The 12,620-nt window shown below is 52.5% G+C and overlaps 1 protein-coding gene across 2 annotated transcripts in view; it reads right to left on the reverse strand.

Annotated features, from left to right (window-relative positions):
- Positions 1 to 268: 268 nt before the first annotated feature.
- STAMBP (STAM binding protein) overlaps positions 269 to 12,620 on the reverse strand; it is a 30,289-nt gene continuing 17,937 nt past the window's right edge. The window contains exons 5-10 of one of the 2 annotated variants that reach the window (XM_021007730.2): positions 11,595 to 11,952; positions 8,733 to 8,857; positions 7,655 to 7,792; positions 3,165 to 3,277; positions 2,602 to 2,701; positions 269 to 2,081 (exon numbers count right to left, since the gene is read on the reverse strand). In XM_021007730.2, coding sequence (XP_020863389.1) covers positions 2,025 to 2,081; positions 2,602 to 2,701; positions 3,165 to 3,277; positions 7,655 to 7,792; positions 8,733 to 8,857; positions 11,595 to 11,952 — 891 coding nt within the window. In that variant the 3' untranslated portion in view covers positions 269 to 2,024. Of the gene's footprint in view, positions 2,082 to 2,601; positions 2,702 to 3,164; positions 3,278 to 6,939; positions 7,248 to 7,654; positions 7,793 to 8,732; positions 8,858 to 11,594; positions 11,953 to 12,620 lie in introns of those variants that run through there. The other variant, XR_013484414.1, reaches the window with a different exon arrangement.

Below are 12,620 nucleotides of genomic sequence, written 5' to 3' on the forward strand. Positions count from 1 at the left end.
GTGAGCAGGGAAGTCTGGTCAGGAGGCTGTTGTGACAGTTTAGACAACACACAATTGTGGGCTCGCAATGAACACTGGCAAAAATGGTAGAAATGGCAACAGCCAATGCTGAAGGGGCTGCAGGTGTGAACTGGCCCAGCGATCCTGGACAAGCACGCCGAGCTGTGCCAAAACCCCCGACGGTACTGCTCAGCCTCTTCAACACGGCGAGCCCAGAACTGGGCACGGACACCCTAAGGAAGTCAAAGAGGAAGAGGAAATCTCTCTGTAGTCTAGAAAACAAATCTGTTTATTAAGGGCATTTGTTCTGTGAAGCTTGGATTCAGTCAAAGGGCCACATTTGAGGATCTAGAGGGCCACGTGTGGCCGTGAGGCTGCAGGTTCCCCACCCCTGGAAGCTAGAATATTATGAGCAATGCTTTTTGTAGTAGCAAAGAAGTGTAAGCAAAGGGGGTGCCCACGAACAGCGAGGGGTGGCTGAACAAACTGGTATATCAATGTCATGGAATACTATGGGACTAGAAGTGACAAGTACGAGAATTTCAGAGAAAACCGAAGCTTTTTATGAAATGATGCACAGTGGAAGAAAGAGAACCAAAATAAGAGTGCATGCAATGACTAACACCAGTGTAAATGAAACCATTGGTAAAAGGAAGGCAGACTGTGAAGACAACCCCAGCCAAAGCAGACAAGACCAGAGCCCAGCAACAGTCCTGGAGCCCTCCTCTTAGCAGGGAGGTGGACAATGGCCAGGGCCGAAGGCTGGAGATGTCATCAGCTGAGCCACAGCACGGGTGCTTTTCATGAGCTTGTTCTTTGCTACAAGGGAAGGCTCAATTCCCAAGAAGTAGAGTTGGGGGAGCAGTACTCCCAGAAATAACTGCAATGTAAAAACAGAAGGCATCCAGAAAACTTTTTTTTTCTTTAAGAAAAAGGACAAAAAAACCAACAGCAGCTCTAAACTACCCCTTACTTGGGATACAATAAAGGTCAAGAGAAAAAAAGCCAAGGAAACGTGACCAAAGAGACGGCTGGGGCATGAGATGGTACAAGATGGTGCTTCTCGACAAAAGGTTAAATCTTGCTGACTGGGCATATGAAATCAACAAACAGAAGGATTCCTTGAGGCACAATAAAGGCTCCACATCTCAGGGAAAGGGCACCTCTCTTCCATCCTAGAACACACCTTCTGGCTCAGGAGAAAACAGAAGAAAGGGCATGACAGTGGGGGAAGTGACAGAGGACAAATGCCCCAGTTCTCTCCCAGCCCCGGGCCCAAGTCTTTCTTCCTAACAGTGTGTAAACACACTCCTGCTCTAGCTGGTTACTCCAGAGTGGAGGGTAATGGTTGAGTTTATTTAATCATTTTATTTTAGGGGGAAAAAAAAACTTCTCTGGAACCATTTGTTAAACAACAAAAATATCTCTGGCCAGCCACACAAAAGTGTTTTGTGAGCTATCCTGTTTTCCCTTGATCCACCTGGTCAGATTTCTCTGCCCTCCCCTTGCTCCGTCCTAGCCCTGAGTCAAGGCCAATCTCGGCAGGGAAGCAATCTCCCCAAAGGAAGTGACTCCCTGCCATGGGACACGGTATCATATTTTTAAAGTGTCCATGTGTTTAACCCTTTCAAAATCGCAGGAGGGTAGAAAAGACCCTTAAATGGGTCAGCACAGTTCTGCTCGTACACATGCCCTCAGTCTGTTCAACTGGAAACAAATCAACCAGTGACAATGAAAGAGAGAAGCAGGGAGCTAAGTTAGAGAAGTTAGATTAGTACTGTCAGTGAAAAACAGACTCCAACCCCCCCCTTGCACTGTGTTCTGGCATTTCTTTTTCAGCTCAAAGTACAGAACAGCCAGCTCTCCCTCGGCTGACGTCAGATTCCTTTTTGCAGTTAGAAGTCCCCGAAACCTAAAGGCAAACCTCCCCTGAAGCTCCCGAGCATTTCTGGAGGACAAAGAGAAGGGGCTACAGTGTGCGGAGAGCTCTTTTACAGTAACTGGAAGGTGTGAAGGTCGACATCTCATCGAAGGTCAGTGATGACGACTGCTCGGTCCACAACGGTCACATGACTGCAGGTCTACAAAGGAAGAAAGCACGAGCCTGAGAACACTGGAAAGCCCCTTTTCTCTAACAGCAGCAGGCCCAGGCCTCTGTTGTGGGCACACAGACTGAGCTCAGGCCCAGGCACCACAGAACTAGAGGCTGCTCTTGGCCCTGAGCTTCCCCGGGCTCCCAGACAGCCAGGCTCTGGAGGAGGAAGGAGAGCTGAAAACAGCTTTCCCAGCCCTTCTCAGGGAGCTCCTTGGGCCTTGCTGGTTTTAGAATAGCTGCATGCTCACGTGGCAGGGAAGCCTTCTCAGGAAGGCCACTGAAGCCATCCTACCTGTCAAGCTGGGAAATCCCAACCAGCTCAAACTAGCCTGGCCCCTGAGCCAGTCTACTGGCTGAGGGTCGTCCCCCCAGACCTCGGTGATTCAGGCATCGGCCCAGAACCGCTTCTACTGGCTGGGGGAAGGGGGCTGCAGAGGTAGCTCTTGAGCCTGTCCTCTCACTCCTTGCTAAGTCCCAGCCCCGCTCTGCTCAGCACTGCCACTCACACAGAACAGAGGGGGATCCTTGCAGTGTGGATGAAATCCTTTTTGGCGACAGGAAGAAATCTCCTCCAATCCATGGTCTGTCAGCCTAAAGAATCCTGTTCTGAAATGAGACAAGGGGGTCCTGGGTGAACTCCAACTGCCTGGACACACCCCACCTTCTCCTTGCTCACCGGCTCTGGTGCCACTCTGTACCCCCTTGGCTTGCTCCTGGCAAAGAGGGGCAAAGCCAGAGCCACGGGGCCCCTCCTGCCCCCACCTAAGCTGACCCTGCTTAGAGAAGCCAAGCCAAGGACAAATCCTGTGGGAAGAAAGGACGATGGGTGTACCGGATGCTTGGGGGAGGGGGCTGGTTCTCTCCCAGTCCTATCTCCAGCCCCTTTTCTGGCTTTCCTTTGGCTGAGCCTCCAAACTGCTGCTTATGGAAAGCCTCCCCAAAGGGGCTCCGTTATGGTACCCAAATATTCACAGGCAGAGCCAAGAGACACACCACAGGATGGAACCTATGGGCAGACCAGAGGGCCAGGGGCCCCTTCAGAGCCCGGAGCCCAATCTCCTCTACTCACTCCTGAAACTTGGGGGAGCAGACGATGGCAATCGACTCTGGCAGCATCATCTGATACGAGCAGTGTGTGTGCAGGTCCACGCTGGAGAGGAAGGCCGTCTGCGTGGGGTGAGTCTGTGAGCAAAGAGACAAAGCAGATAAGACCGGTGGGCCAAGGCACCGAGGTTGGCTGCTGCAGCAAGAGCCACACCCGGCTCTAGGTAAGTGGCCGGATATAGGGCCTCCTTCAAAAAGGGACCATCGCTTCTGCGCACGTACTCGGATATGCGGAGCACATCAGCACAGTGGATGAAGCACCGCCCTGGAGTCAGGAGCTGAGTTCAAATGCAGCCTCAGACACTTGACGCCTACTAGCTGTGTGACCCTGGGCAAGTTGCCTAACCCCAAATGCCCAGAAAAAAAAAAGTGGGTACCTGTACTCTAGTGCGTATAAGCCACTTGAAAAGAAAGAGGAAAAGCCTCAAACCCCAGAGAAGCTTCTTGTAAAGCTGAGATGTCCTGGGAGCCTCACAAGCTCCCTGACCTGGGCTCTGGAGCAAATGAATATCTGGCCACCAGAGTGGACCAACCAGGCTCCAGGAGCCAGCCACCCTGGCCTAGAGGCCTAGAAGGAAACTGAGGAGCTCCCTCATCCCTGGATGAGGGCGTAAGCCAAAGACCTAGAACACTAGAGAGAGGGATGAAGCTAAGGCTGGTCCAGACGGGGGGGGGGGGGGGGGGGGGGGGTGATGTCCTTCTAGAGAAAGGTTTCTAAAGGTTATTCATAAGCCTCAGGCAGCAGGGCACTACTGAGGAGGAATTCCTTAGGCCCGGGCTCACTTCAAGTCTGTAGTTAAAAGGAGCTACTTGAAGCTTTTCTGCCAACTTTTTTGACAAGTGCTGAAAGTGCATCATTGTCCTAGTCACGTGTGTGTGTGTGTGTGTGTGTGTGTGTGTGTGGTGTGTGTGTGTGTGTATCTGTTTCTGTGTGTAGCGGGGGAAGGGGGGAGTAGAGAGGGGTCAAGGTTGAAAGCTTCAAGCTCTGGAAGGTCTATTGTTTGGAAGAGGGATTTCAGCTGGGCCCCAGTGCAGAAATCAGGACAAAGGGGATTCTTGTTCAGGGCAGGCTGAACCAGATGGCCTTGAGGAGGGCTCTCCTTCTACCTGGGAGATTCTGGGTGTCACTGAGCACCGATGATGTCCAGAAGAAACAGCCCCTTGGGGCAGCTAGGTGGCGCAGTGAATAGAGCACCGGCCCTGAAGTCAGAATGACCTGAGTTCAAATCTGGCCTCAGACCAAACACTTGACATTTACTAGCTGTGTGACCCTGGGCAAGTCACTTAACCCCAATTGCCTAAAAGCAAAAAAAAAAAAAGAAGAAACAGCCCCTTCCGGGGAGATTTCTGGGTGAGACAGGGGAAGGGCCTATGGACATTGGCAGAATTCTAAGCCTGCCAGTGCATGACCTAGGGAGGAAGGGGAGAAAAAGAGCCTTAGGTCTCAAGGTCATGAAAACAATGCACCCCACTTTCTTTGTTACAAGAGAAGGCTCACTGTGTAGGTGAAAGGATATATTTGGAAATTAATATAAATAATAATGCTAGGAGTGATAACAGCTAACATTTACATGGTGTTTATTATGTGCCAGGCATTGGGCTAAGGGCTTTACAAGTATCATCTCATCTGATTCTCCCAACAACCTTGGGAGGAAGGCGCTATTATCATCCCCATTTTACAAATGAGGAAACTGAGGCAGGCAGAGGTTAGGTAACTTGCCCAGGGCTACCCTGCTAGTGAGTATCTGAGGTCGAATTTGAACTCAAGTCTTCCAGACTCCAGGCCTGGCGACGACTAGGTGCCCAGTAAAGGTGGTCCAAAATAAGAGACAGCAATACAGAGATTTTTAAAAGGAAAAAAGAATGCTCTCAGCCTCATTACAGACTTTTCTCAAAGCAGAATCTGCAGCTGCACCGAAAATCAATAGGGATGAAGGAAAATGCCCCGGAGGGCCTCATGTTCTCTTCTGATAGCACTTCAAATCCCTTTTCTAGGCTTTCCTCAGCTACGTCTCCAAACTGCTGGATATACAGTCTTTTAAGTGAGGAAATAACCCCACGGGGTGCAGGGCGCCCAAATATTCCCAGACGGGCTTGACTTGACAGAGAAAGCTAGCACGCACCAAGGGAGGGATGAGGTATTTGTAGGAGGGACGTGTCAGGCCCATGAGGAATGGATTCTCATAAAGTCTCTGTGAGCTGGGAGGGTGGACGTGAGGACCTCTGGCTACAAAGAGCCACCCTTACCTATGCTGGACAAGGGGAATGTGTGAGAAGGAGCAGGATTGGTCGGTCATCCTAAATGGGAGCAAAGCCAGGACTCAAACCCGGATCGCACCTTGAGCTGGGTCAGCCCAGATGGCAGAAAGACAGACGGACACAAGGGGATCAGAAACGGGAGGCAGCTGGGCCTTCGGAAAGGGCTGAGGCCCAAGGCCAGGGCCCAGGGGAGGATGCTGGCTACAGAGGGGGCTGCCTTCTGGGGAGCCTTGTCAAGTCCACTCGGCAGCCTGGGTCCATCCCCCAGGACACCTTGGCTCTCCGACTCATGGCTGGTCCCAGCTCCCACCTGCCCACCTCAAGCAGGGACAGGAAGGCCATAACAGAGGTCACCTGGAGGCCAAGTGTGCTGAACTACAGGGGTCATGGGAGGATAATAAGAAAGAAGGCTAGTAACCCAGGTTGTGAGGGACTCTGCACAGCAGCAGGCAGTCGGTTTTGTGATCCTCTTAAGGTTCATCCGGCAGCAGTGTGCCAAATGATTAGAGGAGGGGAGAGACTGAGGGCAGAAACATGGGGAACAGGCTACTGCAGCAGCCTGGGTAGGAAGTAAGAAAAGGCTGGTGTGCCAGGAGGGCGGCTGTGGGCCTGGAAAGAAAGGGCCACACACAAGAAGCGCTGAGGAGAAGATCAAAGACGTCAGGAGGGAAGCTCAAACATCCAGGAAGAAGCCACGTCTGGCGGGCTGGCAGAACAGTGGTGCCATTTGGAGAAATCGGGCAGTGAGAGGGCAGGTGACCCAGTTGAGTTCCACTTTAGGCCAGCAGGACATGGAGTGGAGGGTGGGGTGGCAGTGGGAATGGAGAGCCCAAGGACAGAGGCCAAAATCCAAGCACCATTAACCAGGACAGACAATTCAAACCCTGAGATCGATGAGATCCAATAGGAAAGAGTGACCTGAGCAAAGGGAAGGGCGGCTGAGGACGGAACCGGAGAGGATACCCACTCAGAAGGGATGAGAGGAAGCCACGTGGTGTTGCATCCCATGCCGGGAGAGTGAGAAAGACAGCCTGGACATAGGGGGAGGACCCGGGGCTGATCAGGAGACAATCAGGGAGTGGCCGCCTTCTATCTAGAACTCTTAGGGTCACCCAACATTTACTGTACCTGGGTTTTTTCTCAACAACTTTGTGAAGCAAGTACAGCTGGCATCATCATCCCCATTTTACAGATGAGGAAACTGAGCCTTAGAGAAGACAAGTGATGACAGAAGCACAGGCTGCCTGTGTCCCTGCCCAGCTTAACAAACTTGGGAGTGTCCCCCTGCCTCAGGACCCCTCCAAACTCCTTGGTCTGACATTTCCAGCCCATCCCCTTCTGGCTCTACTCTCTCCCTTCGGCCTCCATGACTCTGCCCAGACATCCCCCAGGCCTGGAGCTCCTTCTCATCTTGGCTACAGCGTCCCCCAGCTGCGAGGCTGCCTCTCCCCTCAGCCAGACTGAATGTCTTTTGTGTGTACCAGTATGCGCGCATCTCCCGCGAGCACACAGACTCCTTAAAGGCCAGGAGTGCTTTATCTTCATCTAGGTTCCCCAGCGCCCACAGTAGGTGCCTGACTGATGCCTGTGGCCTGACTGGCCCATGTTTCTAGAGCAGGGTGGGATTGGAATCCAGGTCTCTCCAGCCTCCAATTCAGTGCCTTCAGGGCTGTGGGGACAAACAACTGGAATGGAGGCAGGGAGGCCACAGGAAGAAGGCTGGAGGTCCACGTTGTAGGAGAAGCCAGATGCTGCTTGTGACAACGAAGGGAAGGCGTTATGTGCGAACCTGAAATGGACGAGCAGCTCGCTCAGACCGTGAGGAGGCGGCACCCCAAACACCACCTCCTTTACGTGGCCGTGTAACAAGCCCCCTGAAGAGGACAAACCGAGGAAGAGCCACAGAGAAGCCACACCAAGGCGCCAGGTCAGCGTGCACACTCCTCAGGACCGTCCGTCTTCATGTGGTGTCCCTGGAGTGGTTAGTAGCGCCCTTCACGGCCCTCCTGCCACCTCTGGATTTCTGAGTACAGTTCCTGAGAAATCCCCTAGTGTCACACTCCCAGGGAGAGAGGGACTGCGATACTCCAGCCAGCCCCAGCACCCCGTGAGCCCAGAAGCCTGCATGCCCCCAGGAAGGAAAGCGGTGTGAGCGTCTGCCACGGGGCAGGGTGGCACGCCGCGGGTGGCACTTACGTGTATCCAGCCCAGAGTGATGAGGCCCTGCTGATCCTGGATGAGGAACAGCTCCTCCTCGTTCTCTGTGTTGCAGTAATCAGGGCCTGAGCTCTGCTTGGGGATGAGGACGTGGGTGATGGTGAACTCATTCTTCATCTGTCACAGGGGAAGGAAGAAGCAGCGATTATGATTGGCAGAGCAACTAGCATGGCAGCTCCTGGGGCCTGGCGGAGGCGAGCTGTGCCAGTCTGGTGTCCTGACCCCCCAGTGCTCCTGTACAGACCCTGCGCTCCGGGCCAACTGGCCAACCCCAGACCTTAAAGCTGGACAAGACCTAAGAGACTGTCTGGCCCGGGATCTTAACAGTTTTGTGTCCTAGACCTCTCTGGATTCCTTCTCAGAAAAATGTTTTTAAATGCTTACAATAGAATACACTGGATTACAAGAGGAGCTAAATACACTGAAATGCAACTACCCAAATATTTTTTTAAAAACAAGTTCATGGACTCCAGGATAAGAGCCCCCAATCTAGTCCAAAGCCCCAGTTCACAGACAGGAAAACTGAGGCCCAGAGGAGGAAGGCCTTCTTGCACACGGTGCCCGCCCCCCAGTGTCTGATGCCCTGGGTGCCCGCCATCTTCACACATTTGTTCCCTGCCAAGTGCAAGGCATCAGCCTCGCACAGTACCCAAAGAAGAAATGTATAGGTGCACTCTTTGGGTATTCTTTATGCAGGCCACGGGCACTTGATAACCTTTGCTGACAATGCCAATGACTTGGTATTTTAAGAAAGAACTGGAGATTCAGTGTCCCTGACTAATGAGCACATCACGGCGGACGACTGTGATCGCACGAGGAGGATACATTTAAAATACGGAAAGGTGGACAACGGCAACATCTAGGAGCATCCACTTCTGAGGGGGGACCAGTGTGAAGGGAGGGAGGCCTCCGGGGGGAGGCCCCCATCGCTGCAGCTCTGTAAGCAGAGGCTGGGGGCCCTCACGACCAGCACATCTTTGGTCAGGCACAGGGTGGATTAGGTGACCTCTGGCAAAGGGCCACCGCTGAGGGGAGACCTGGGAGGAGTTTACTTTACCAGCTTCCCACAGAGGATCCCACACGTCTCCACACCACGGACGGTGTTGGCATCTGCCAACTGGAGAAACTGTGGGCAGAGCATCTGGGGCACCACCATATGGCGAAGTCCATCTACTGTGGGTACTGCAAAAGGTAAGAGGGGAAAGGTCAGAGGCTACAAGCCTAGGATGTTCTGAGGGATGTGCGGCCTTAGCCCCATTACTAAAGCCCCAAGCTAGGCTCTGCCTTACAAAAACAAAGGTTACTCAAAGGGGAGACCAGCTACTGAAACCTCTTCTTTCCACTCCTTGTCCATGGGCTCCCAGAGAACAGAAATGGAAACCGAAGGTCTGTTTTATCAGTCGATATCAACAAAGGGTTCAGCTACTTGTATCAATGGGAAAACAGTCCAGCTGCCCAGTGACCCCCAAGCCAAATCAGGTTGGCCTCATTTTGCTGGACAGCCACATGTTTATTTACTTTTCTTTTCCATTCTTGTTGAGGTTTAAATACTAGTGAAAGGGACTGCCTCCGTGGCAGCACGAGGTGACTGGGGGAGACGCCTATCTCCCGATTTAGTTATTTTGGGGAGCTCCAGGCAAGTTAGAAGATGGAGGGGCCCAGGTAAGTCACACAGTGCATCGAAGGCTGAAATCACTCCAGAGGTCGGGGCTCTGTTAATCTGAATTCAAGACTCCAAGACTGGCCAAGTCTCAGGCTCTGAAGAGAATTTCCCAGGGGAGTCAGCTTCAGGGAGACTTGGGGTCATGGAGGTATTGCTGGGGGATGGGGTGGGCAAGGATGGTCCCTCCAGGAAACGTGTTCAATGAGATTCGGCTTTCCCTTGGTTCTGACTCATCTGTTAGCACATAACCACGGATGTTTAGAAAGTGGTCCACGTTCTAAGTCTGCTTGTTTCTCGTGTGTGACTACGGAACCCCGAAGAACAAAATGCTACACTCAAAGCCACAGAAACAAGGAGGTGCCGCAGCCCTCACAAATCATACAATGAGGGGGCCTGGGCCTGAGAAGCTCCTGCAATGGCTCTGCCTCTGCCTCCCTTTTTCTCCTCCTCTTCTTCCTCTACCTCGCCCTCTGTTGCTACGCTGGCTGCTTCCTCCAAGACCTACTGGGTTCATGTTGCCAGTCTGCAAACTCTTCACCACGGATCCGCCTTCATGGTTCATTCTGCACTCACGACCTCTTGTTGCCTACAAGTTCTGTTGCTGGGACTAGACTGTAAGCTCCTCGAGGGGAGGGCTGTCTGCCTTCTTCTTCTTTGCATCTCTAGCACCCAACACAAGGCCTTGTGCCCAGAAGGTGCCTGGAAGATATCTGCAGAGGAAGTGATGCAGTGGCATGAGTGCTGGACTGGGATGCCAGGAAGATCTGCGTGTGAATCTGGTCTCAGATACTCACTGTCTGTGTTGTGTGACCCTGGGCAAGTCACTTTGCCCCCTCAGAGCCTCAGTTTCCACATCTGTAAAATGGGGATAATAAAAGCCCCTCTGTCCCAGGGCTGAGGACCACAGGAGATGTCATGTGTCAAGAGCTCTGCATCCAGTAAAGTTCTACACAAATGCTCGTGGTCTCTCCCACCTCGACCCTCATTCGCCTGCTGTGTGACCCTGGGCACACAACTTAGGGTCTCTGAACCTTAGCTTTCTCCTCTGAAAAATGGAGAAGACAACAGTTGCGGCAAGTACTTCATAGCACTGAAGGGTGGAAAACATCTTATCTTCTGTGAAGCAGCCACGCTGTGTCCACTATTACTCTTATCTAAGTCAGAGACGATCTCTACAAGATCAAACTCAGAGCCAGCTGGCCATTAGCCTGAAAAAGTACAAAAACAGGAGCCAGAAGCCAAGAGGGAAAAGGGAAACCTTGCTGTTTCTCGCCTTTTCTGCACAAATATCCGAACTGCTGTAAAATTCGAATGACCAGAAGTTCAGAAAATGAGAGTATGAGGAACAGAGCCCAATGCAGCCTGAACGATAGCCAGTTTGGGCACATGGAATGCAGAGTTCTTCCAGATTCCCCTCTCCTGAGCATCTCGCTGTAACTCATACAGTACTTCCTTAACTGGGGCTCCAGGACACCTGGCTCAGTCTGAATTTCATTGGATTTCCTTAAATGGCAGGTTGGAGGGAGGTTTCCACCAATCCTGGCTTCCATGCCAACGGCATGCCTGTGATTTCTGCACCTACTCAGGTAGCTGGGCCCGTGACCACCATGCAACAATGGGAATCTGTGAGGCCAGCATTGGACGGTCAAAAAATGGCAAGAGGCCGTGAGCTGTTTTCCTGAGCTGATCGTCCAGAATGTTTATTTTAGTTGAGGCCCTTAGGGATCAAAAGTGCTTTCAAGGGGAAAACAATTCTTTGGCCTCACCAAAAAAAAGTAAAACCAGTCAGGTGCTAGGAGGTACAGAATGATGGATGTAGTGAGAAAAACTCAAATCCCAGGGGCAGCTAGGTGGCGCAGTGGATAGAGCACTGGCCCTGAAGTCAGGAAGACCTGAGTTCAAATCTGGCCTCAGACCAAACACTTGACACTTACTAGCTGTGTGACCCTGGGCAAGTCACTTAACCCCAACTGCCTAAAAAAACCCCACCAAAAACAAAAAACTCAAAACCCCCCACAACCCTTAGGTTACTCCCCAACAGTGCTGGCTTTCATGCCAAGGATGCTGAGACTACCTAGAAAAACAACTGGGTTTCCCCCCAGCCACGTGGCCTAGAGTAAAGGCCTGTAGCCACAATGACTAGCGGCACAACAAGTCGCTGAACTTTTTCAAGTGGGTTTCTGTCACCTCCCTCTTAGCCAGTCCCTCTTTTGACACAAACCCAGGCTCTACCACAAAGGTTGGGGAAAGACTCACTATGCTCTGGGCTGCTCAGAGCTCCGGGCTTCAAGGACCTGTCCACCGCCGGGGGCTTGGCTGGCAGGGACCCCAGGCTAGGGAGGCCAGGCGCTGGAGGAAACACTTCTGTCGGGGGCCTCTCTACACCAGGTACCAGGGGACCACCCGGAACCTCGGGACCTGCGTCTGGCCTCCCAAACTCCTGCACTATCCGGAGGCGCTCCTTTTCCAGCTCCTGCCGACGGATCATTTCTTCAAAGGCATGAAACTGTTCCTGTTCTGCTTGCTGCTGCTTCTGCTGGGCTACTCTCTGTCGTTCCTCTTCCAGCTGCTGCTGGATGGCCAAGTTCCGAGCAAACTCCTCTGTTTCCCTCTTCTGCAAAGAAAGAAAGTGATCTGGGCTCACACTGCAGTGGTCCCAAACCTCAGGAAGACTACCCAATAGACACGCTCAACCGCAGCTGGACTGGCCTTCTTACTGTGCTCCGCCCCATCACCACCACGCACACATCTCGCCTACACCCTCCGTGTTTCTGGAGCTGGTCCTCATCATCGCTTGGCTGGCAACCTCTAATTGGCCTCTTCCCACTACACTCGTCTGCCAACGGGCTTTTCCTGAAGCACTTTCTGACCACGTCACCCCTTTCTCAATGAGGTTCCATGGCTCCCTATTACCTCTAGTGTCAACTATAAAGTTCTTTGGGGGGCATTTTACACTTTCCTCCCCTCTGTTTACTCCACGATTTAGCCAGTGGCAGCCTTGCTGTTCCCTGCCCACTACAATCCATCTCTCCTCTCTGTACCTTTGCCTTGAGGCTTCTCCCAGGCCTTCCTCCCCCATCCCCGCTCCAGGTCAGTGCTAGAGGCTTCCTCTTTAAAGCCACCTTCTCACTCAGTGTACCTAATGATTATCTCCTTCCCACTGGAATGTGAGCTCCTTGAGGGAAGGGACGGCTCATGCCTTTCTTTGCATCACTTACACTTCACACGAGGCTGGACACCCAGTCAGAGCCTCCTAACAGCTGCTCCCCCTCCCCGTTTGGG

The sequence above is a fragment of the Phascolarctos cinereus genome, unplaced genomic scaffold, assembly GCF_003287225.1.
Source record: "Phascolarctos cinereus isolate Bilbo 61053 unplaced genomic scaffold, phaCin_HiC Scaffold_2;HRSCAF=192, whole genome shotgun sequence".
Classification (NCBI taxonomy): domain Eukaryota; kingdom Metazoa; phylum Chordata; class Mammalia; order Diprotodontia; family Phascolarctidae; genus Phascolarctos; species Phascolarctos cinereus.